Below are 24866 nucleotides of genomic sequence, written 5' to 3' on the forward strand. Positions count from 1 at the left end.
AAATATCTCACGTGGAAAGTGGTCATGTTATTGGCCTTGGCTTCGGCCAGGCGTGTGTCAGAATTGGCGGCTTTGTCATTTAAAAGCCCTTATCTGATTTTCCATATGAATAGGGCAGAATTGAGGACTCGTCCCCAGTTTCTCCCTAAGGTGGTATCAGCTTTTCACTTGAACCAACCTATTGTAGTGCCTGTGGCTACTAGGGACTTGGAGGATTCCAAGTTACTGGACGTAGTCAGGGCCTTGAAAATTTATGTTTCCATGACGGCTGGAGTCAGGAAAACTGACTCGCTTTTTATCCTGTATGCACCCAACAAACTAGGTGCTCCTGCTTCTAAGCAGACTATTGCTCACTGGATTTGTAGCACAATTCAGCTGGCGCATTCTGCGGCTGGATTGCCGCATCCTAAATCAGTAAAAGCCCCTTCCACGAGGAAAGTGGGCTCATCTTGGGCGGCTGCCCGAGGGGTCTCGGCTTTACAACTTTGCCGAGCTGCTACTTGGTCAGGGTCAAACACGTTTGCTAAATTCTACAAATTTGATACCCTGGCTGAGGAGGACCTTGAGTTCTCTCATTCGGTGCTGCAGAGTCATCCGCACTCTCCCGCCCGTTTGGGAGCTTTGGTATAATCCCCATGGTCCTTACGGAGTTCCCAGCATCCACTAGAAAATAATAGAGAAAATAAGATTTTACTCACCGGTAAATCTATTTCTCGTAGTCCGTAGTGGATGCTGGGCGCCCATCCCAAGTGCGGATTGTCTGCAATACTTGTATATAGTTATTGCCTAACTAAAGGGTTATTGTTGTGAGCCATCTATTGAGAGGCTCAGGTTATAGTTCATACTGTTAACTGGGTATAGTATCACGAGTTATACGGTGTGATTGGTGAGGCTGGTATGAGTCTTACCCGGGATTTAAAATCCTTCCTTATTGTGTCAGCTCTTCCGGGCACAGTATCCTAACTGAGGCTTGGAGGAAGGTCATAGTGGGAGGAGCCAGTGCACACCAGGTAGTCTATAAGCTTTCTTTTAGTTGTGCCCAGTCTCCTGCGGAGCCGCTATTCCCCATGGTCCTTACGGAGTTCCCAGCATCCACTACGGACTACGAGAAATAGATTTACCGGTGAGTGAAATCTTATTTTCTCTGATCCATCAGCTCATATGACTGATGTTATTGTTCATCTAGAATCTCCAATTCATACGATATGTTCCCCATCCACTGTTTTACATTGGTGCTGACATAGGACTTGGCGAGTGACTACATCTCCATTTCTCTAACGTCCTAGTGGATGCTGGGGACTCCGTAAGGACCACGGGGATAGACGGGCTCCGCAGGAGACATGGGCACTTTAAGAAAGAATTTAGGTTCTGGTGTGCACTGGCTCCTCCCTCTATGCCCCTCCTCCAGACCTCAGTTTGATACTGTGCCCAGAGGAGCTGGGTGCTGTTCAGTGAGCTCTCCTGAGCTTGCTGAGAGAAAGTATTTTGTTATGTTTTTTTATGTTCAGGGAGCTCTGCTGGCAACAGACTCCCTGCATCGAGGGACTGAGGGGAGAGAAGCATCCCTACTCTCTGAAGCTAGGTCCTGCTTCTTAGGCTACTGGACACCATTAGCTCCAGATGGATCGGTAAGCAGGATCTCACCCTCGCCGTCCGGTCCCAGAGCCGCACCGCCGTCCCCCTCGCAGAACCGGAAGACAGAAGCCGGGTGAGTCTGAGAAGCAAGAAGACTTCACAGGCGGCAGAAGACTCTGTGATCTTCACTGAGGTAACGCACAGCATGGCAGCTGTGGGCCATTGCTCCACACACCTACACATACTCCGGTCATTGTAAGGGTGCAGGGCGCGGGGTGGGGGCGCCCTGGGCAGCATTTGGGACCTCTTTTGGCAAAGTTAAGCATAAATACAGCTAGGCACTGTATATATGTATGAGCCCCCACCAAAAATTGTATATTTAAGCGGGACAGATGCCCGCCACCGAGGGGGCGGGGCTTTTCCCTCAGCACTCACCAGCACCTTTTCTTTTTCTCCACAGCTCCGCTGAGAGGAAGCTCCCCAGGCTCTCCCCTGCAGACACACGGTAGAAGAGGGTAAAAAAGAGAGGGGGGCACATAATTAGGCGCAAAAACAATATTAACAGCAGCTACTGGGTTAACATTAAGTTACTGTGTTATTCCTGGGTTTGATAGCGCTGGGGTGTGTGCTGGCAAACTCTGTCTCTCCAAAGGACCTCGTGCGGGAACTGTCTTCGGAAAGGACATTCCTTGTGTGTATGGTGTGTCGGTACGCTTGTGTCTACATGCCTGATGTGAAAGCAGAGCAGAAACAAATTACTGTGGTGTCTCCGCCGACGGCACCGACACCTGATTGGATGGATATGTGGAAGGTTTTAAATGATAATGTTAATTCCTTGCATAAAAGGTTAGACAAGGCTGAAGCCTCGGGACAGTCAGGGCCCCAACCCGTGCCTGATCCTATGTCGCAGAGGCCGTCAGGGTCTCAGAAGTGCCCACTATCCCAAATTGTTGACACAGATACTGACATGGATTCTGACTCCAGTGTCAATTTGATGATGCAAAGTTACAGCAAAGGTTGGCTAAATCCATCCGTTATAGGATTATAGCAATTAAGGATGTATTGCACATCACAGAGGAAACCCAAGTCCCTAACAAGAGGGTGCATATGTATGGGGAAAGGAAGCCAGAGGTAACCCTTCCCCCCTCACACGAGCTGAATGAGTTATGTGAAAAGGCTTGGGAATCACCAGATAAAACCTGCAGATTTCCAGAAGGATTCTTATGGCGTATCCTTTCCCGTCAACGGACAGGTTACGCTGGGAAACCTCCCCTAGGGTAGACAAAGCTTTAAAACGCTTATCCAAGAAGGTAGCCCTGCCGTCACAGGATACGGCTACTCTCAAAGATGCTGCGGATTGCAAACAGGAGATTACCCTGAAGTCCATTTATACACATTCAGGTACCTTACTAAGGCCGGCGATCGCGTCGGCCTGGGTGTGTAGTGCTGTAGCGGCATGGACGGATACCTTAACTGAGGAAATTGATACCTTAGACAAGGATACTATATTGTTGACCCTGGGGCATATTAAAGACGCTGTCCTATATATGAGGGATGCTCAAAGAGACATTAGTCAACTGGGTTCTAGAATAAATGCAATGTTGATTTCTGCCAGAAGGATCCTGTGGACTCGGCAATGGACAGGTGATGCCGACTCAAAAAGACATATGGAGGGTTTACCTTACAAGGGTGAGGAATTGTTCGGGGAGGGTCTCTCGGACCTGGTCTCTACAGCTACAGCTGGAAAGTCAAATTTTTTGTCTTACATTCCCGCACAGCCTAAGAGAGAACCGCATTATCAAATGCAGTCCTTTCGTTCACAAAGGAACAAGAAAGTCCGAGGTGCGTCCTTTCTTGCCAGAGGCAGGGGCAGAGGAAAGAAGCTGCACAACACAGCTAGTTCTCAGGAACAGAAGTCCTCCCCAGCCTCTACAAAATCCACCGCATGACGCTGGGGCTCCACAGGCGGAGCTAGGCCCGGTGGGGGCACGTCTTCGAAATTTCAGCCACGAGTGGGTTCACTCCCAGGTGGATCCCTGGGCAATAGAAATTGTGTCTCAGGGATACAAGCTGGAATTCGAAGAGATGCCCCCTCAATGATACCTCAAATCGGCCCTACCAGCTTCCCCCCACGACAGAGAAATAGTGTTAACTGCAATTCACAAATTGTATCTTCAGCAGGTGGTGGTGAAAGTTCCCCTCCTACAACAAGGAAGTGGTTATTATTCGACCATGTTTGTAGTTTCGAAATCGGACGGTTCGGTCAGACCCATATTGAATTTAAGATCCCTGAACATGTACCTGAAAAGGTTCAAGTTCAAGTGTCAGGAATCCTCATTCTCCATTGCATCACTTCCAGTGAACAGGCGTCTCCTGGCTTCAGTCCTCTGTTTTCAGAGTATTCCCTGTGAATTGGACCTGTGGAACTACAGGTCCCAGCAGTTCCAGTCTTCAGTCTCCTGCAGCCCACAGCTCACTGTGTTCCACCTAACCAGCTCTATCGTTTGGTAATCACTGGTTTCAGCCAGCAGCCTGGAGTACACAGTGATTCTAGGTAACCAGCATTAACTCCCGGTGCACTACTGATCCCAGCCAGCAACCAGCAGTGCATTGCATTAACTGTCTACAGAATCATTCTCCCGGTTAATCACCATCTCCAGTTAATTCTCAGCTGATCTGAGCTCCCAATCCTGGAGGGTGTGTTCTCAGAGATTCATCCTATCCTCACAGAGCAAGGTGTATAAACTCCAGTTCCTAGCTCATTCACATTGCCTTGGACAACACGTCACATCCCGTGAACAGGTGGCTCCTGTTTGCAATCCTCTGTCTTCAGAGATTTCCTTGAGTGTTAGACCTGTGGAACAACAGGTCCCAGCCGTTCCAGGTTCCAGCAGTTCCGGTGTTCCTCTGGAACTACAGGTTCCAGCAATCACTCCAGCTCTCCTGCTACATTCGGTGTGTCAAGTCTCCAGTGGTTCCCTGTGTTCCAGTCTCCAGATCCCCTCTGTTCCTGGATATTCTCCTGTACCTGTTACTTCCGTGGAACTTCAAGGCTCAGCAATACCTGCAGACAGGCTTCACACTCACCACCACCTTGTGTGCTTCAGCCTGCAGTTGAGACTGACTCCAGGTGTGTCTCATTCCAACACCTGTGATACAGCTTGCTGCTGCCAGTGCTTCAATACCTGCACTGTGAAGTCAGACTCCTGCCTCTGCTACCAGGTTTGCCATTTCACATCCTACTGCCTAAGTTCCTGTTTTAAATACCTGCACTGGTTTCCAAACCAGAACCATTTTTCACAAGCACCTGTTCTTCTGTTATCATCACTACCGGTTACCATTTCTTCAGTTATCATTCATCCATTTACCATACTTCAGTTACCATAGACTTTCAGCTCCCACGCTGTACTATTGACATTGCACTTTCTCCCTGTTATTATTTACTGCCGTTTTGTGATCTTGCTGTTTATATCATCTGCCAATAAATATCATTGCACATGCGCAGAAACCCAGTACTGCCTCCTCACTTAATTCCACCTACCTCCACTGACCCACTAGCGTCCCCTCCGGGGACACAAACCAGACCGAACCTGACAGTTTGTCCAAGGCCCATGGACTCGGATGGTGGTCAGAATGTGGGGTCAGGGGCCTTACAAAATCTGGTCTCCCGTTTGGATGGTCAAGAGGCTGCGCAGCAGCAGATGTTCCAGTTCCTACAGGGAATGTCTATCCGTTTGGATACCTTGCAGCAATCCCTTCAAAGTTCTGTTGTTTCTCCAGTTCCTGTTCAAGTCACTCCTGCTCCAGTCATTTCAACTTTCCCTGCACAATCCGTTCCTGTGGATGGCTGTTGCTCAAGTCAGTCCTATGGCAGTCCCTTCGCAGCGAATTCTCCTGAGAGAGCGACTTCCTCCTTTGAAAGCTTCAAGACTCCTTTGTTGTCTGCTGTGAACTCTGAACCACTAAGCACTCTTTATCATCTATTGGAACAACTTCAAAGTCTCCTAACAAAAATCATTCCGATAATGCCAGAAATCCTGAGTGGTGCTTTAAACGCAGTGAAGAGTACTGCTCAAAGTATTGAAACTAGTGCGACCTCCGTGTCAACTTTTTTTCAAACTAAAGTCTCTCCTCTTGTGCAAAGAGAGGGCAGATTCCAGAGCTACCCGCGCTCCAAACTCACGGAAGCTGAAAGCCGGCATCGCAAGCAGCTTCACCTCTGCTTTTACTGTGGAAGTTCTAGTCATCTTATTAAGGACTGTTCCTTCCGCAACTCAAAAGTTGGTGACAGGTCCCAACATCAAAGTGTTTTCACCTGCAAACCTTCCAACGTATCCTCTGCAGTTTCAAGTTCCTTTACCCGGGACAGGAGTGTCCAAAAAGTATACGATTGGGGTCCTGTGACAAATAGACCCAATCCCAAGTTCAGAAATCAACAGAGACTATCTATATTGCCCATAACTAAAGTAGTTTCTGTGCCTACAGCCCGAGAAGGGGCGTCTGTGCCTACAGCCCGAGAAGGGGCGTCTGTGCCTACAGCCCGAGAAGGGGCGTCTGTGCCTACAGCCCGAGAAGGGGCGTCTGTTCCTACAGCCCGAGAAGGGGCGTCTGTGCCTACAGCCCGAGAAGGGGCGTCTGTGCCTACAGCCCGAGAAGGGGCGTCTGTGTCTACAGCCCGAGAAGGGGCATCCGTGTCTACAGCCCGAGAAGGGGCATCCGTGTCTACAGCCCGAGAAGGGGCATCCGTGTCTACAGCCCGAGAAGGGGCGTCTGTGCCTACAGCCCGAGAAGGGGCGTCTGTGCCTACAGCCCGAGAAGGGGCGTCTGTGCCTACAGCCCGAGAAGGGGCGTCCGTGCCTACAGCCCGAGAAGGGGCGTCCGTGCCTACAGCCCGAGAAGGGGCATCCGTGTCTACAGCCCGAGAAGGGGCATCCGTGTCTACAGCCCGAGAAGGGGCATCCGTGTCTACAGCCCGAGAAGGGGCATCCGTGTCTACAGCCCGAGAAGGGGCATCCGTGTCTACAGCCCGAGAAGGGGCATCCGTGTCTACAGCCCGAGAAGGGGCATCCGTGCCTTCAGCCCGAGAAGGGGCGTCTGTCTCTACAGCCCCAGGTGGGGCATCTGATGTTGTGACCCCAGAAGGGGTATCTGATGTTCAGGTTCCAGAAGTGGCATCCGGGCATGCAGCTCAAAGAAGTGTGTCTGATCTATTAACCCCAGGAGGGGTCTTTGGAGTTTCATCCTCAAGTGCGGAATCCAGGGCCAAGATCCCAGGAGGAATTCTTAAAGCCACAGATACAGACATGAACTTTTGTTTGCCAACTTCAGAGAGTGCTACCAGCTCAGTACCACTCCAAAAGGGATCATCAGAACATCCGGATTCTGTCTATACAGAGTCAAGTGTCAATGGACCTAGCCCGGTTCCAGCCGTCGGTCCAAAGTCTCCACTGGTTCCAGCCAGCCTGAGTGGCTCCAATGATGGGCTACCTCCTTCGGTTCCAGCCGATTCCAGAATCCTCGGATCAAATCCGGTCCTATCCGTCAGTCCGAGGACTCCACCGGTTCCTGTCGCTTCAAGCTCTTCCGGACCCAATCCGGTCCCATCCGTCTGTCCGGATCAGCCTCCTCTGGTTCCAGCCAGCCCGAGTAGCTCTGTTTCCAATACTGAGCTACCTCCTTCGGTTCCAGCCGATTCCAGTATCCTCGGATCAAATCCGGTCCTATCCGTCACTCCGAGGACTCCTTCGGTTCCAGCCGATTCCAGTCTCTTTGTATCAAATCCGGTTCTATCCGTCAGTCCGAAGACTCCTGCGGTTCCAGCCGGTTCAAGCTTATCTGGACCCAATCCGGTCCCATCCGTCTGTCCAGATCAGCCTCTTACAGTTCAAGTCCATTCAAGTAGTCCTGGACAAATCCCTGTTCCATCCGTTTGTCCAAAGTTGTCGTCGGTTCCTACCGATTCCAGTTCCTCTGAACCCGGTGTGGTTCTCTCCAGTGTTTCAAGTAAGCAACTCCTGTCGCTATGTCCAGAGTCTACAGTTCTTGCAGATATTGCAGTTGCCTCAACCCAGATGGAGGATCTACGCATCTCACCCCAAGATGAAGCTTCTAGCATTCTGTCAACCTCAGCAGAGAATTCCCGTCAGTCAATCCAGGAGATGACGTCCTCTCTCCACCCTCGAGCATTTCAAGTTAATTCTACTCCTGCTTCTGAATGCTTATTCCAGTCCTCTACTCTCAAGTGTCCGACATGGTCTTCCGAGACTTCAACTGACATTCAGCCTTCCAAGTGTCCACCAGATACAAAAGCTCTAGTCTACTTTGATGGTGACTATGCTCAGTTTCGTGCAGTGGCGAGCCAATACCTCGCTTTTACTGAGTCGGAACCTTCAGTGACTATTTCTCCAGCCAATGCAATCAGATACTTCCTCCTGTTCTTCAAAGGTAGAGCACTGGACTGGGCGAATCCTCTCATTGAATCTAAAGATCCGCTACTGAGTGATCTTCCCGCTTTCTGCGAAGCCGTAAAACAGGAGTTTGCTCCAAAGTTTATGCATTCAGAGTCATCTGGGCATTCTGGCCAATTTGTCAACAGTTTATCTACTGCTAAATCCTCTCCAACATCTCTGTCTGTGCAAGATCAGGATACATTAGACCAAGCTATTAAAGATTTCCAAGCTGTAAAGTCAAGACAAGGTTCTCAGTTTTTCGACTCAATTCCTTCCAAACATGAACAGGTTCTGTTGAATCAATGTATCAGAGATTTCAAGAATCACAGGATTTGGAGAGCTCCAGAATCAGTTCAAAGTCTACCATCTGATGTAAGTGTTGGCTATGCTGCCGTAAACTCTAGTCCTGGTGTCTCACATAGCTTCAAATTCACTGGTCCACAGATTGTCTCAGATTCTGTTGTTCCTAAACAAAAGGCTCCCATGACCACACTAGACCTGGACTCTGACTCTGAAAGTGAGTTTGTTGATGACGACTCAAGTTACATTATGGGGGGTTCTATCCTTCCGAGTTATGCCTTCTCCCAGGAAGTAAAATCTGTCTCAAATGACCATGAATGGTCTACTTGTTCTGAAGATGAAAGTTGGGAAGACTTTTGAGGACCTCTGCTTTTGTGTATTCCTAAACTCTTTTTCAAGGATCCTCCAAGTTCCAGCGTGGGTGTTCGGTGCCCACCCATAAAGGAGGGGGTACTGTCAGGAATCCTCATTCTCCATTGCATCACTTCCAGTGAACAGGCGTCTCCTGGCTTCAGTCCTCTGTTTTCAGAGTATTCCCTGTGAATTGGACCTGTGGAACTACAGGTCCCAGCAGTTCCAGTCTTCAGTCTCCTGCAGCCCACAGCTCACTGTGTTCCACCTAACCAGCTCTATCGTTTGGTAATCACTGGTTTCAGCCAGCAGCCTGGAGTACACAGTGATTCTAGGTAACCAGCATTAACTCCCGGTGCACTACTGATCCCAGCCAGCAACCAGCAGTGCATTGCATTAACTGTCTACAGAATCATTCTCCCGGTTAATCACCATCTCCAGTTAATTCTCAGCTGATCTGAGCTCCCAATCCTGGAGGGTGTGTTCTCAGAGATTCATCCTATCCTCACAGAGCAAGGTGTATAAACTCCAGTTCCTAGCTCATTCACATTGCCTTGGACAACACGTCACATCCCGTGAACAGGTGGCTCCTGTTTGCAATCCTCTGTCTTCAGAGATTTCCTTGAGTGTTAGACCTGTGGAACAACAGGTCCCAGCCGTTCCAGGTTCCAGCAGTTCCGGTGTTCCTCTGGAACTACAGGTTCCAGCAATCACTCCAGCTCTCCTGCTACATTCGGTGTGTCAAGTCTCCAGTGGTTCCCTGTGTTCCAGTCTCCAGATCCCCTCTGTTCCTGGATATTCTCCTGTACCTGTTACTTCCGTGGAACTTCAAGGCTCAGCAATACCTGCAGACAGGCTTCACACTCACCACCACCTTGTGTGCTTCAGCCTGCAGTTGAGACTGACTCCAGGTGTGTCTCATTCCAACACCTGTGATACAGCTTGCTGCTGCCAGTGCTTCAATACCTGCACTGTGAAGTCAGACTCCTGCCTCTGCTACCAGGTTTGCCATTTCACATCCTACTGCCTAAGTTCCTGTTTTAAATACCTGCACTGGTTTCCAAACCAGAACCATTTTTCACAAGCACCTGTTCTTCTGTTATCATCACTACCGGTTACCATTTCTTCAGTTATCATTCATCCATTTACCATACTTCAGTTACCATAGACTTTCAGCTCCCACGCTGTACTATTGACATTGCACTTTCTCCCTGTTATTATTTACTGCCGTTTTGTGATCTTGCTGTTTATATCATCTGCCAATAAATATCATTGCACATGCGCAGAAACCCAGTACTGCCTCCTCACTTAATTCCACCTACCTCCACTGACCCACTAGCGCCCCCTCCGGGGACACAAACCAGACCGAACCTGACATCAAGATGGAATCGCTGAGAGCAGTCATCGCAAGCCTGGAAGGGGGGGATTTTATGGTGTCTCTGGACATAAAGGATGCATACCTGCATGTCCCCATTTATCCAACTCATCGGGCGTACTTCATATTTGTGGTACAGGATTGTCATTACCAATTTCAGACGTTGCCGTTTGGTCTCTCCACGGCACCGAGAATATTTACCAAGGTAATGGCAGAAATAATGATGGTACTCCTGAGGAAGCAAGGGGTCACGATTATCCCGTACTTGGACGATCTCCTCATAAAAGCGAGATCGAGAGAGCAGTTGCTGAGCAGCAAATCACTGTCTCTGGAGGTGTTACGTCAACACGGTTGGATTCTAAATATTCCAAAGTCGCAGTTGGTTCCTACGACTCGATTGTCTTTCCTGGGCATGATTCTGGACACAGACCAGAAAAGGGTTTATCTCCCGATGGAGAAAGCTCAGGAACTCATGACACTGGTCAGGAACCTATTAAAACCAAAACAGGTGGGGCGTGGCCTAACGGGACATGGAGTAGCAGCTCGGCGTGAGTGCTCTCCGCTCCCGTATATCCGTTTTGACATCCTGAGTGGACCCCCCGAGCCCAAATTACCTTGGCGGACAGGGGAAGGTCTGGGGCAGCTGGGAGACCGTCGGGAGCCGCCGGACGGGCGCGGACTGAGGAGACTCGGAGCGCCGAAGTTTCTCCTTTCTGGCCTCCCTCTGCATCTAAAATGGCGCCGTGACTTCCGGTCCCGTCTCTCTGTCGCGGCCCCTGGAGAACGCGCTGTGCTGGAGCTGAACACACGGGGAACGGATTAGTGACCCTGCCGGAGCCTGCAATACTCCTTCCAGCTGCTGTGTGCTGTACTACCCGCGTCCCCTCCCCTCACCTGGGGGAATAAGGTACTTGACTGCTGGTCCCTGTACACCATTCTCCTTGCTCCCTCCAGTGCTGCAGTAAACCGTGATACCCTCAACCCCCCCTCATATCTTCTGTGCTGCCTGAGTGCTACATAGCCCTGGGCTGAGAAGCCCATATACTATAGGGGTCGGGTATCCTCCTCAGTGGTCTCCCCTGCATGCTTCTGAGGAAAGGCACTGAACTGCTATATATAGTGGTCTGAGGAGCTGAGACTGTGTTCTGCTGTTTCCAGTGTGTGCATACTTCACTGTCATTCTGAACCACATAACCTCTGGGTTGCTGATTGATACTCTCTGATGTACTGATTCTGCACTACTATACGATATCTACAAAATGGTGAAGAATCATCATAAATCAGCTGCGGCCCGGCTCGCACAATACTCGCATACCCCCAGAGGGCGCGCGGCGGCGTCGGATGGGGGTGGAGACGCCCCGACACCGGGGTGCCCCAGCCACTCGAAATCCTCCGGCGATGCCTCAGATGATGTGCTGCATAAAGTGTTGGAAGCCCTGGCGGCTAGCGAATCCCGTCTCTCCGATAAGATAGGCCAAGTACAAGCCGACCTGACCATAATCCACCACGATATCCAAAAGATTAGAGAGCGGGTCGGTGAGGTCGAGACACGAACATCCACGCTGGAGGATAAACTCCCCCCGCTTAGCTCCCGTGTCACCGCCATGGATGGTCAGCTATCCGATATTAAAAGCAAGATGCTAGACATGGAAGGCAGACTGAGAAGGAATAACATCCGTTTTGTGGGGCTCCCGGAAAAAGAGGAGGGCAGCTCCCCTGAGCAGTTCGTGGAATCTTGGCTGAAAAATTCTCTTGGAGCTGACTCCTTCACGCCATTCTTCTTCCTGATGTGGAATGGCTCCAAAATTTCAGTGTTTCCGGACTTTGCGCTGGAGGTACAAAAGGAGCGTGCACAATTTGTTCCGATTAAAAGACGCCTCAGGGAACTCAATCTACAGTATGCAATGCTGTTCCCCTCTAGGCTGAGGGTAGTGGCGGACGGAGAATCAAGATTTTTTGCTACACCTCGGGACGCTGCTCTGTGGCTGGATCGATGGGCCCCGGCCAGACGGGCGCTTGCTCCTGATCCTTAATGTGTGATGTAAAGTCCTAAGTCTAGGCTGGTACTTCTTACTGTTATCCATATCGCAGTGCATTACTCGGCTAACACTGCATTGCTCCTGCCAAGTTTACTTTCTGATTTTGTTGATGTCTCAGTTTAGGGCTCGGGGTGGGATCCCCTCACCTTTTCTAGTTGAGGGAGGGGGACCTACGCTTTTTGTCTTTGGGTCATTTTACTCATTGCCCTCACATGTTAGGCTAATTTTTGTTTTTTCTCTTTGTTGTAAGGGAACAGGTTAATGGGGGAAGGTATGCCTCAGTTCGGGAGGGTATACAGGGTGGGGGGGGCAGGATGGGAGGGAACGTATTTTGTTGTTTGTTTTCTTTTTTTCATTTCTTGTATGTGTTGCAGACGCTATGGGTTTATTGATTTTTACTACTGCATCTAGTTTTGAAGTAGAGGGTCTGGCGGGGATACGCGGGACCGACCATATCTTGTGTTTTGTCCTGACTTATGGCCTCTAACCAACTCAAATTATTATCCTGGAATGTCCGGGGGCTAAACGATAATGTCAAGCGTTCATTAGTGCTTCGACATGTGAAACAATATGCTGCAGATATTATTTGCCTCATGGAGGCAAAAGTACTTGCTCTTAAGAAACCGTGGGTGGGATGGGCTTACCACTCCACCCACACGACACATTCACGGGGTGTGTCAATCCTAGTTAGAAGGTCGGTCCCGTTTGTCCTCGATCAGGTCCAGTTGGACCAGTGGGGCAGATATGTCTTTATAAAATGCCAAGTTTATGCTATGTCTGTACTTATCCTGGCTGTTTATATACCACCCCCTTATTCCCCGGCGGTTCTTAGGAAGGCAGCTGAGTTTATCGCGATGCATCCGAATGTTGCAATAGTCTGTCTTGGAGACTTTAATAATGTCCTCGACCATGCTCTAGATCGAACTAGAAGGTCCCCTGATGCTCCTGTGATGCGGAGGAGGGACTTTGCGCTACTGGTGGACAGTCTGGGCTTGGTCGATGCGTGGAGGGCTCGTCATCCTGGTACACGACAGTATACATGTTTTTCTCCTACCTACTCATCCTTTTCCAGGATAGATCTGGCCCTCACCTCTAGGGGCCTGCTGCCGCGGGTGATTGATGTTCACTATGCTACTAGGGGCATATCAGACCATTCCCCGGTAATCCTTAGTCTAGATATGGGAGTTGTTAGGGGGGCACGGTTTTGGAGGTTTAATCCCTTTTGGCTGACCCAGATGGGCACCGGTGCGGAGTTGGAGGAGATATGGGAGGTCTTTTTGCGGGAAAATCAAGGTTCGGTGTCTGACACAATACTATGGGATGCCTTTAAGGCACATGTCCGTGGCACCTTGATCAAGAGAGTGGCAGCTTTGAAATCTGGCTATGCCCGGGATGAGCGTAACCTGGAAGCAGGATGTAGGAAGCTGGAGCTGCAATACATGACTGATGGTCTGGATACTACGAGGGAGAGGTGGCTGCTTGCGCAGGCTGAGTGGCGTGAATGTTTGGCTGAGAAGGCTAAATACCGCCTACTCTATGCTCAACACACGTATTACGCAACGGGCGATAGGGCTGGTAGCTTCATGGCAGTGTTGGCGGGTGCGGATAGAGCATCTAACACGGTGCCGGTAATTTGTACCAATGACAATACTACTCATTCTAACACGCCTGATATTGTGGGGGTCTTTGCAGATTACTATAGACGGCTGTACAGCTCTAGGCTTACCCACTCCGAGACCGAAATAGAGGCGTATCTGGCTGATATTTCATTACCCAGGCTGTCCCAAGATGCTACAGTTTTTCTGGACTCCCCCTTGACACTGACTGAGGTGGAATCAGCGATTAACTCATTTCCTGGAGGGAAGACCCCGGGCCTTGATGGAGTTCCCTTGGAACTTTATAAAAAGCACTTATCCTTTTATGGCCCTAAACTCCTTACTTTATATAATACTCTGTTCGTACAGGGTCGGCTGCCTGACTCTATGGCTGAGGCCCTAATTATAGTCCTCCTTAAGCCAGATAAGGACCCAACACGGGTCGAATCTTACCGCCCGATCTCCTTGCTAACAACTGACATTAAGATTTTAGCTAAAATTCTAGCAACAAGGCTCAGTGAGGTGATTCTACAACTGATACACGAAGATCAATCAGGGTTCATGCCGGGCCGGTCCACTTTACCTAATCTGCGTAGACTTTACACGCATCTCCAGGCACCTCGCGAGGGGCCCTGCTCCTCAGCTATAGTCTCCCTGGATGCAGCTAAGGCATTTGATTCTGTGGAGTGGGGCTTCTTGTGGGGGACGTTGGACAGATTTGGGTTCGGACCTATTTTTAAAAAGTGGGTCCAGTTGCTTTATTCTGCACCCCGGGCTAGGGTATCAGTTAATGGCCACATATCCTCATCTTTCTCCTTACAGAGAGGGACGAGGCAGGGCTGTCCCCTGTCCCCGATCTTATTTGCTCTAGCAATAGAGCCTCTGGCCGGCATTGTTAGATCTTCCCCGCGGGTGGTGGGCCTCCGGTTGGGTGGCAGGACAGACAAAATTGCTCTTTATGCAGACGACATATTGTTGTTTGTACCTGATTATTCTGCTAATATGCCTTATATTCTGGAAATAATTGTCACATTTGGGGGATTCTCTGGTTTGTCCATCAATTGGGACAAGTCCTGTGTCCTTCCGCTAAGAGGCCCCTGTCCTGTCTGCCCCCCCGGGGGCCTGCCGCTTCGCTGGGTGGACTCTTTCAAATACCTGGGGGTATGGGTTACTAATCAGTCCACGCAATTTATTGAGCTGAATATACACCCACAAATAGACTATCTACGGTCTCGTGTCAGGGTGTGGAGTAAACTGCCACTTACAGTTACGGGTAGGATACATCTAATTAAAATGGTGGTATTACCTAAAATGCTATATGTCCTCCAACATTCCCCCGTCTACCTCCCCCAGAAACTATTTGGTATCATAGATGGTATCTTGTCTTCACTGGTGTGGTCTAACCGTAGGGCTCGGATTGGACTGGATACCTTAACTAGGCCCCGGGACTCGGGTGGTCTGGCTCTCCCGAAACTTAGATTTTATTACTTAGCAGCTCAGCTGTTCCACCTAATTCCTTGGGTATCTGATCCTTCCAGGGACCTTTTAATCTCTAACGTCTTACTAGCGCTTAACATAAATCTGACACCCCTTCAGCTCCTACTTAGTGATAATGTAGCACTCCTAAAGATACCGTTGGTCAAACAAGCGATTATGGTTTGGAGACAGATACATTCCATGTTAGGAGGAGAGGGATGGGATCCTGACACCCCATTGATGCACACTCGGGCTCTCACACACTTTACACCCCTACATGTAGGTTCGGTGTGGGGACGCTGGGGGGTTTACTCCATTAATCACTTATATTCCTCGGGTACATTCATTTCCTTTGGACAAATGCAAACTGAGTTTAATATACCCGCATCCCACTATTACAGATATATTCAGCTTCGCCATGCTTGCACGTCTCAGTTTGGGGCTGCTCCGCCTCTCCTTCGGAAGTCTCCGGCCCACCTGCTCCTGACCGATAGCCTAGGAAAGGGGTCTATCTCCGCTCTCTACTCCGCTCTGCTCGGTGCCCATCATTCTAACAGTCTCTTACACCTTAAAGCCAAATGGGAGGTGGACGTGGGACCGATCTCCCTGGAAATATGGGAGGAAGCCCTGGGGGCTGCGCGCGCAGCTACCACATCGGCCCGTTTTCAACAGATACACCTGTTTATATTACACAGAGTTTACATCACTCCCAGACGCCTTGTCAATATGGGGGGACGGAGCGACTCTAGATGCCCGAAGTGTGCCTCTCTTGACGGTACCTTCTGGCATCTATTATGGACCTGCCCGGTGGTGCAGGACTTCTGGCGGGAGGTGATACAGATTATAGCCGCTACGGGAATCCCCCTAGATGTGTTTACTCCCCTTGTGTGTACCCTCGGGGTCATAGACGAGGAAATATTGGATGCCCATTCCAGAAGATATACTCTTAACCTATGTGCTCTGGCAAAGGTACTGATAGCACGCTCATGGATGGCAGCTGCTGGCCCCGACGTTAATAAATGGATGCCACTAGTGAATTCGGTTGCGTCCCACGAAAAATTTGTTTACATTTCTAGGAAAGCCCCGGTAAAATATTACAAGATATGGGATAGGTGGCTATCGTCACCATGGTGCCAATATACTCATGCCTCTCCCCACTGATAGCCTATGTTGGTTTCTGATCAATTTATATAATACTACTGCATGACCTGATGTGATGTACTAATGATGCCTAGTGCGGTTATAAGGTAGTTGTCTGCAACTCTCGTTATATGTTTATGTTGGTATGTAGCTCTTTACAATAACCGTTGAAACAATAACGAATACACAGAGCACATGCTTTGGTTTCTCTCATTTCCTTTTTTTATTTTTTTTTATTCTTGTATTGTTAATGTTATGTCATGTATGTTTGCCAGAAAATCAAATAAAAACACATTGAATTTAAAAAACAAAAAAAAACAAAACAGGTGTCAGTGCATCAATGCACTCGAGTCCTGGGAAAGATGGTGGCATCATACGAGGCCATTCCATTCGGCAGGTTCCATGCGAGGACCTTTCAATGGGACTTACTGGACAAGTGGTCTGGATCGCATCTTCAGATGCATCGGTTAATCACCCTATCCCCCAGGGCCAGGGTGTCTCCCCTGTGGTGGCTGCAGAGTGCTCACCTTCTGGAGGGCCGCAGATTCGGCATTCAAGACTAGGTCCTGGTGACCACGGACGTAAGCCTCCGAGGGTGGAGAGCAGTCACACAGGGAAGAAATTTCCAAGGGCTGTGGTCAAGTCAAGAGACTTGCCTTCACATCAACATCCTGGAACTAAGGGCCATATACAACGCTCTGCATCAAGCGGAGAACTTGCTTCGCGACCAACCGGTTCTGATTCAGTCGGACAACATCACCGCAGTAGCGCATGTAAACCGACAAGGCGGCATAAGGAGCAGAGTGGCGATGGCGGAAGCCTCCAGAATTCTTCGGTTGGCGGAGAATCACGTAAGCGCACTGTCAGCGGTGTTCATCCCAGGAGTGGACAGCTGGGAAGCAGACTTCCTCAGCAGACACGACCTCCACCCGAGAGAGTAGGGACTTCATAAGGAGGTCTTCGCACAGATTGCAAGTCAGTGGGGACTGCCCCAGATAGACATGATGGCGTCCCGCCTCAACAAAAAGCTACAGAGGTATTGCGCCAGATCAAAAGACCCTCGTAGCTGTAGACGCCCTGGTGACACCGTGGGTGTTCCAGTCGGTCTATGTGTTTCCTCCTCTTCCTCTCATACCCAAGGTATTGAGAATAATAAGAAAAAGAGGAGTGAGAACAATTCTCATTGTTCCAGATTGGCCACGAAGGACATGGTATGCGGATCTGCTGGAAATGCTCACAGAGGACCCGTGGCCTCTTCCTCTAAGACAGGATCTGTTGCAACAGGGGCCCTGTCTGTTCCAAGACTTACCGCGGCTGCGTTTGACGACATGGCGGTTGAACGCCGGATCCTAGGTGAAAAGGGCATTCCGGATGAGGTCATTCCTACGCTGATAAAGGCTAGGAAGGACGTGACATCTAAACATTATCACAGAATATGGCGAAAATGTTTCTTGGTATGAGGCCAGGAATGCTCCTACGGAGGAATTCCAGCTGGGCCATTTCCTTCACTTCCTACAGTCCGGAGTGAATTTGGGCCTAAAATTGGGCTCCATTAAAGTCCAGATTTCGGCCCTATCCATTTTCTTTCAAAAGGAATTGGCTTCTCTACCGGAAGTCCAGACATTTGTAAAGGTAGTGCTGCATATTCAGCCTCCTTTTGTGCCTCCAGTGTCACCTTGGGATCTTAACGTGGTGTTAGGCTTCTTGAAATCCCACTGGTTTGAACCACTTAAAACGGTGGAGTTGAAATATCTCACGTGGAAGGTGGTCATGCTATTAGCCTTGGCTTCGGCCAGGCGCGTGTCAGAGTTGGCGGCTTTGTCACATAAAAGCCCCTATCTGGTTTTCCATATGGATAGAGCAGAATTGCAGACCCGTCCAAAATTTCTGCCAAAAGTGGTTTCATCTTTTCATATAAATCAACCTATTGTCGTGCTTGTGGCTACTAGTGACTTGGAGGATTCCGAGTTGCTTTATGTGGTCAGGGCTTTGAAGCTTTATGTAGCCAGAACGGCTAGGGTCAGGAAAACAGAGTCGTTGTTTATCCTGTATGCATCCAACAAGCTGGGTGCTCCTGCATCAAAGCAAACTATTGCTCGCTGGATTTGTAACATGATTCAGCAGGCTCATTTGGCGGCTGGATTACCGCTGCCAAAATCAGTTAAGGCCCATTCCACCAGGAAGGTGGGCTCTTCTTGGGCGGCTGCCCAAGGGGTCTCGGCATTACAACTTTGCCGAGCGGCTACTTGGTCAGGTTCAAACACTTTTGCAAAGTTCTACAAGTTTGATACCCTGGCGGAGCAGGACCTTTTGTTTGCTCAATCGGTGCTGCAGAGTTATCTGCACTCTCCCGCCCATTTGGGAGCTTTGGTATAATCCCCATGGTCCTTACAGAGTCCCCAGTATCCACTAGGACGTTAGAGAAAATAAGATTTTACTTACCGGTAAATCTATTTCTCGTAGTCCGTAGTGGATGCTGGGCGCCCGTCCCAAGTACGGACTTTTCTGCAATATAGTTATTGTTTCAATAAGGGTTGAGTTATGGTTGCATCTGGGTTTGACCTGATGCTCTGTTTTTTGTCATACTGTTAACTGGTTGTTATCACGTGTTATACGGTGTGATTGGTGTGGCTGGTATGAATCTTGCCCTGGATTATCAAAATCCTTTCCTTGTACTGTCAGCTCTTCTGGGCACAGTTTCTCTAACTGAGGTCTGGAGGAGGGGCATAGAGGGAGGAGCCAGTGCACACCAGAACCTAAATTCTTTCTTATTGTGCCCATGTCTCCTGCGGAGCCCGTCTATCCCCATGGTCCTTACGGAATCCCCAGCATCCACTACGGACTACGAGAAATAGATTTACCGGTAAGTAAAATCTTATTTTATACTTCATGGTTAGTTGCCAGTACAAGAGAGAGATATATCTAAGTCTTATTCTAATATTACATTTGTTATTGTGAGTGTTCTCAGTAGGGTGGACACAATGATAGTCTGAGACATAATATTATAAAGCCTTCATTAAAAGTTCTGTTTTATTATACACACACATTTACACTGAAGTGTCCCAGAGAGCCGTCTTCTCCTATTGTTTACAAGATTAATATTATTACAGAAAATGACACATTTCCATAATGTATTTTATTTCCAGCAGGGGGACACACAAGCAGGAATATCTCAGAAGGACATCTAATGTTATCCCCGGATTGTGAAATAAGAGATAATGACAGTATACAGGAATCTCCAGGAGCAAACCCCATTGCCCCAATTATACATCCAGCTCTATCAGCTGATCCCCCTGATCCTGGGAAATGTTCTCCTGATCACTCTGATATTGGTGCATCTGTTACAGCTCTAACAGTAGATACAGTGTTTCCATGTTCTATAGATGCCAAATGTTTTACACAGAACACAAAGCGTATTACCCATCAGCCCGCTAAGGCAGGTGAGAGGTCATTTCCATGTTCTGAGTGTGGGAAATGTTTTACATACAAATCAGCTCTTGTTACACATCAGAGAAGACACACAGGTGAGAAGCTATTTCCATGTTCTGAGTGTAAGAAATGTTTTGCATGGAAATCACATCTGGTTACACACCAGCAAATTCACACAGGTGAGAAGCCATTTCCATGTTCTGAGTGTGGGAAATGTTTTGCACGGAAATCACATCTTGTTAGACATCAGCAAAGTCACACAGGTGAGAAGCCATTTCCATGTTCTGAGTGTGGGAAATGTTTTGCACAGAAATCAGAACTTGTTATACATCAGAAAAGTCACACAGGTGAGAAGCCATTTCCATGTTCTGAGTGTGGGAAATGTTTTGCACAGAAATCAGAACTTGTTAAACATCACAGAAGTCACACAGGTGCGAAGCCATTTCCATGTTCTGAGTGTGGGAAATGTTTTGCATTCAAATCAGATCTTGTTAAACATCAGAGAAGTCACACAGGTGAGAAGCCGTTTTCTTGCTCTGAGTGCGGGAAATGTTTTTCCTGGAAATCACTACTTGTTATACATCTGCGAAGTCACACAGGGGAGAATCCATTTCCATGTTCTGAGTGTGGGAAATGTTTTCAACACAAATCACATCTTGTTACACATCAAAGAAGTCACACAGGTGAGAAGCCATTTCAATGTTCTGAGTGTGGAAAATGTTTTATTCAGAAAACACAACTTGTTATACATCAGAGAAGTCACACAGGAGAGAAGCCATTTCCATGTTCTGAGTGTAGGAAATGTTTTACAAACAAATCGCATCTTGTTACACATCAGAGAAGTCACACAGGTGAGAGGCCATTTTCATGTTCTGAGTGTGGGAAATGTTTTGCACGGAAATCAGCACTTGTTGAACATCACAGAAGTCACACAGATGAGAAGCCATTTCCATGTTCTGAGTGTGGGAAATGTTTTGCACACAAATCAGATCTTGTTATACATCAGAGAAGTCACACAGGTGAGAAGCCATTTTCTTGCTCTGAGTGTGGGAAATGTTTTATACGGAAATCACAACTTGTTACACATCAGCAAAGTCACAGGTGAGAAGCCATTTCCATGTTTTCAGTGTGGGAAATGTTCTGCACACAAATCAGATCTTATTAAACATGAGAGCAGTCACACAGGTGAGAAGTCGTTTTCTTGCTCTGAGTGTGTGAAATGTTTTACACAGAAATCACAACTTGTTACACATCAGCGAAATCACACAGGTGATAGGCCATTTCCATCCTCTGTGAAATAAATCAGCACAATAGACATCACTTGGAAACCATTTTACTCTTCTGGAGTATACTTAACATTGCCATGCATTGTTCTTCAAGGTTCTTATCCTATGCGTTTTGCAATATACATGCTACAACCGGGTGATATAATCAGATGTCATGCCCTCATCTGCCACTGCTATGTAGATGACTTGTCTTTTGCTCCGGATACTGAGAACCCAGTACCAATCCTAAATGGTTGTCTAGCTGAGCTCCAGGTGTGGGTGATGCCAGTTGGCTGTGACTCAGTCCTGGTGAAACAGGTCCTTATTGTAGAAGCTCACCAACAAAGGGCAGGGCTACAGCTCAGCTTTGCCTACCAACCAGACTTATGCTTGTGGGTTCAGAGTTACAAAATGCTGATCATGTGCGGAATCTTGGTGTCCTGGATGGTGGAGTGACACTTAGATATCAGGTATCATCCACAATCAGATCCTCATCTGAGGAACATAGCCAGACTCCAGCACTTTATTCCCTCAGAAGATCTACCTACAGTCATACATTCACTTGTATCATCACGCATAGACTACTGCAATGTCCTCTATCTGGGTCTCCCAGCAAAAGAATTGCACCGCTTGTAGCTTGTACAGAATGCAGCAGCCAGGCTGTTACCTAACCAGCCCGTTCCTGCCACATAACACCCATTCTCTGCTCCCTGCACCATCTGCCTGTAAGATGGTGACTGTTACATAATCTTACTGACTCCCAATCCTACATGACCTGGGTCCATGGAACCAGAAGCAGCTTCTGCCTCTTTACTGCTTAGCTTGCTTCCATCTGCAAATGAAGGACTGTTACCAGCAGTACCAAGAATCCCCAAGAAGTTCTGAGATGTCAGGGGGGGAGACAGGGTGGTGGCACTATTGCTGTAGCGGGGGCTGCCGGAGGTACTGTCTGTGGGTAATAGTGTCCCCAAGCAGTGCTGAGGTGGAAGAGGGGGGGGGGGGGCACAGGGTGGTGAACAGTAGGGGAGACAGGGTAGTTGACAGTAGTGGGGAAAAGACAGGTTGGGAGGAGATGGGGCAGGTGGCAGTAGTGGGGGAGACGGTGGGTGGCAGTAGTGGGGGTAGACAGAGTGGGTGGCAGTAGTGGGAGGAGACAGGGTGGTGGCAGTAGTGGGGGGAGACAGGGCGGGTGGCAGTAGTGGGGGGATACATGACGAGTGGCAGTAGTGTGGGGAGACAGGGCGGATGGTCACAGTATAGTACAAGGGGCTGCTGGAGGCAGTAAAGAGGTGTATGGGTTCCGCACAGAATCAGTTGATAATTAGACAATGATGATTATGCTTCCTTATTTCTAATTAATCCCTTGTATGTGTTACTGTTATTTGCTGTGTCAGCCTTTATGTGTGTTCTGTGTAATAATACTGAAAGTGGTGCTGCCGATCTCATATCATTTGAATTAACTTGCAAAAAATGAGGAAAAGATATGGCACTCTGGAAGTTTATCGGGGGTTAAAGATGAATGCAGATGTGACATCACGCAGCCCCTGGAAAATGAACCCGGCCCTCCCCATATAGATAGACAAAAAATGTGTATTAAAGATATGAAATAAAGTTGTTTAAAAACAAGATTTCCGTTAAGTCTTTTTATTTCTCTTACGTCCTAGAGGATGCTGGGGTTCCATTTAGTACCATGGGGTATAGATGGGTCTCTTAGGAGCCATGGGCACTAAGAGTTTAATAGTATAGGCTGGCTTTTCCCTCTATGCCCCTACCAGACTCAGTTTAGAAAATGTGCCCAGTGAAGCCGGTCACAGCTAGGGGAGCTCCGAGGACTTTCTCATACGTTCTAGAGGATGCTGGGGTCCACTTCAGTACCATGGGGTATAGATGGTTCCGTAGGAGCCATGGGCACTTTAAGACTTTTCAAGGGTGTGAACTGGCTCCTCCCTCTATGCCCCACCTCCAGACCTCAGTTTAGAAAATGTGCCTAGGCAGACTGGATGCACTCCAGGGGAGCTCTACTGAGTTTCTCTGAAAAGACTTAAGTATGGTTTTTTATTTTCAGGGAAGACTGCTGGCAACAGTCTCCCTGCTTCGTGGCACTTAGGGGGCAGAAGTAGAAACCAACTTCCTGAATAGTTTCATGGCTCTGCTTCTGGCTGACAGGACACCATTAGCTCCTGAAGGGTACTGAAAGCTAGCTGCGGTTATGTGCTCACTCCCCCAGCTCGCCGTCACCCTCCTTACAGAGCCAGAAGACAGGTGAGTGTAAGAAGAAAAGGATCTTCATTCATCATGATGGATAAAAGGTACCGCGCAGCAGGCGGGAATGCTGCGCGCCATGTTACCCATCACACTCAGGCACTGCAGGGCGTGGGGGGGTGCACTGGGCAGCATGAAACCTAGTAAAACTGGCAGATAAGGGGCATAAGTTGCTGATGCACAGTCCTATAGTGATGGGTAGTTCATGAATGATTAGTTCAAAATGAACTAATCTTCAAAGTGAACTAGTTCATTCAGTTCACAGCTTTAGCAAAGATGCCATGGGCAACATCACCAGTTCTAAAAATCTCCCACCTTAGTAAATTTACCCCTATGTATGTCTGTGAGTGAGCATGTGTGTCATGCTGCTCACCTTTCTGTGATATACTCACTGTCCTATTAGTCCAGATGTCCAAACACTTGCTGCTACTTCTGGTACTACTGGCTCCTGAGCATACTGCTGTGCTAAATCTTCTGCTGGGTGTTGTGTAGGTGCAGCTGCAGCAGCACTGTTGTTATTCAGCTCTCACTCAGCAATACTCATGAGTCAGTACATCTCTGCTGCCACAGGGGTCACTGCTGTGCTCAGACATGGAGTGGACTCACTCTGTGAAGCTGATTGAACTGCATTGTCCCGATGACTCGCGAGTCATTCTTCTTGCAAGTAGTTCAGTGATTCATTACAGTTCACTGATCAGTTCACTGACTCAATGACTCATACAGCCAGTGCAGTATCTCTAATCTACCATGTGTGGCACTGCTGTGCACAGGCATATGCATTGTATGGAGCTGATGCTGAACTGCATTGTCCTGACGACTCATGAGTCACTCTCCTTGCAAGTAGTTCAGTGATTCATTACAGATCACTGATCAGCTCAATGACTCATACAGCCATACGAGTCAGTGCAGTACTTCTCAGCTACCATGTGTGGCACTGCTGTGCTCAGGCATATGCATTGTATGGAGCTGATGCTGAACTGCATATAGCCATGATTCATTCCCCCAGTATATTAGGTGACAAGCTACACTCCCAATCAGCTAAAGACACAGTGCTGAGTGCTGCATGCTATCCTGTAGGGCAGGCATGTCCAAACTGCGGCCCTCCAGCTGTTGGGAAACTACACATCTCAGCATGCCCTGACACAGCTTTAGCATTCTCTGACGGCAAAACGGTGTCAGGGCATGCTGGGATATGTAGTTTCACAACAGTTGAAGGGCCACAGTTTGGACATGCCTGCTGTAGGGTCTGATTACTCCACACAAGACACAGGGATATGTACTATGAACCTTCAAGTAACATAAAGTGGAGCAGTTGCCCCTAGCAACCAATCAGCTTCTGTCACTTTATATACTGTTGAAGATAAATGACAGAAGCTGATTGGTTACTTTACAACATCTCCACTTTATCTCTCTAAGGTCTGTTACATTGGGGCAAAGGGACTTTTTTCTTTTAATTATTGTATTTTAAAAGCAGAAAAAACTAAAAGTGACTTATGAGGTTACTCTGAATTTGGGTCACTTGCATATTATGAAGTAAAAAGGAGTACCACCAATGGGAGTAATATGGCAGAGATACGTATGTCACTATAAGGTTGTTATATAACTTATTG

At 48.4% G+C, this 24866-nt stretch overlaps 2 protein-coding genes across 2 annotated transcripts in view; one reads left to right on the forward strand and one right to left on the reverse strand.

Moving 5' to 3' along the window:
• The first annotated feature begins 19449 nt into the window (after window positions 1-19449).
• The window catches only part of LOC134984855 (oocyte zinc finger protein XlCOF6-like), a 155536-nt gene continuing 150119 nt past the window's right edge, over window positions 19450-24866 (forward strand). Inside the window, exon 1 of the mRNA XM_063950331.1 lies at window positions 19450-20523. Coding sequence (XP_063806401.1) covers window positions 19488-20523 — 1036 coding nt within the window. The 5' untranslated portion in view covers window positions 19450-19487. The remainder of the gene's footprint in view (window positions 20524-24866) is intronic.
• LOC134984853 (uncharacterized) overlaps window positions 20557-24866 on the reverse strand; it is a 92154-nt gene continuing 87844 nt past the window's right edge. The window contains exon 5 of the mRNA XM_063950330.1: window positions 20557-20685. Within this exon, the coding sequence (XP_063806400.1) occupies window positions 20557-20685 (129 nt within the window). The remainder of the gene's footprint in view (window positions 20686-24866) is intronic.

The sequence above is a fragment of the Pseudophryne corroboree genome, assembly GCF_028390025.1.
Source record: "Pseudophryne corroboree isolate aPseCor3 chromosome 3 unlocalized genomic scaffold, aPseCor3.hap2 SUPER_3_unloc_88, whole genome shotgun sequence".
Taxonomy (NCBI): Eukaryota; Metazoa; Chordata; class Amphibia; order Anura; family Myobatrachidae; genus Pseudophryne; species Pseudophryne corroboree.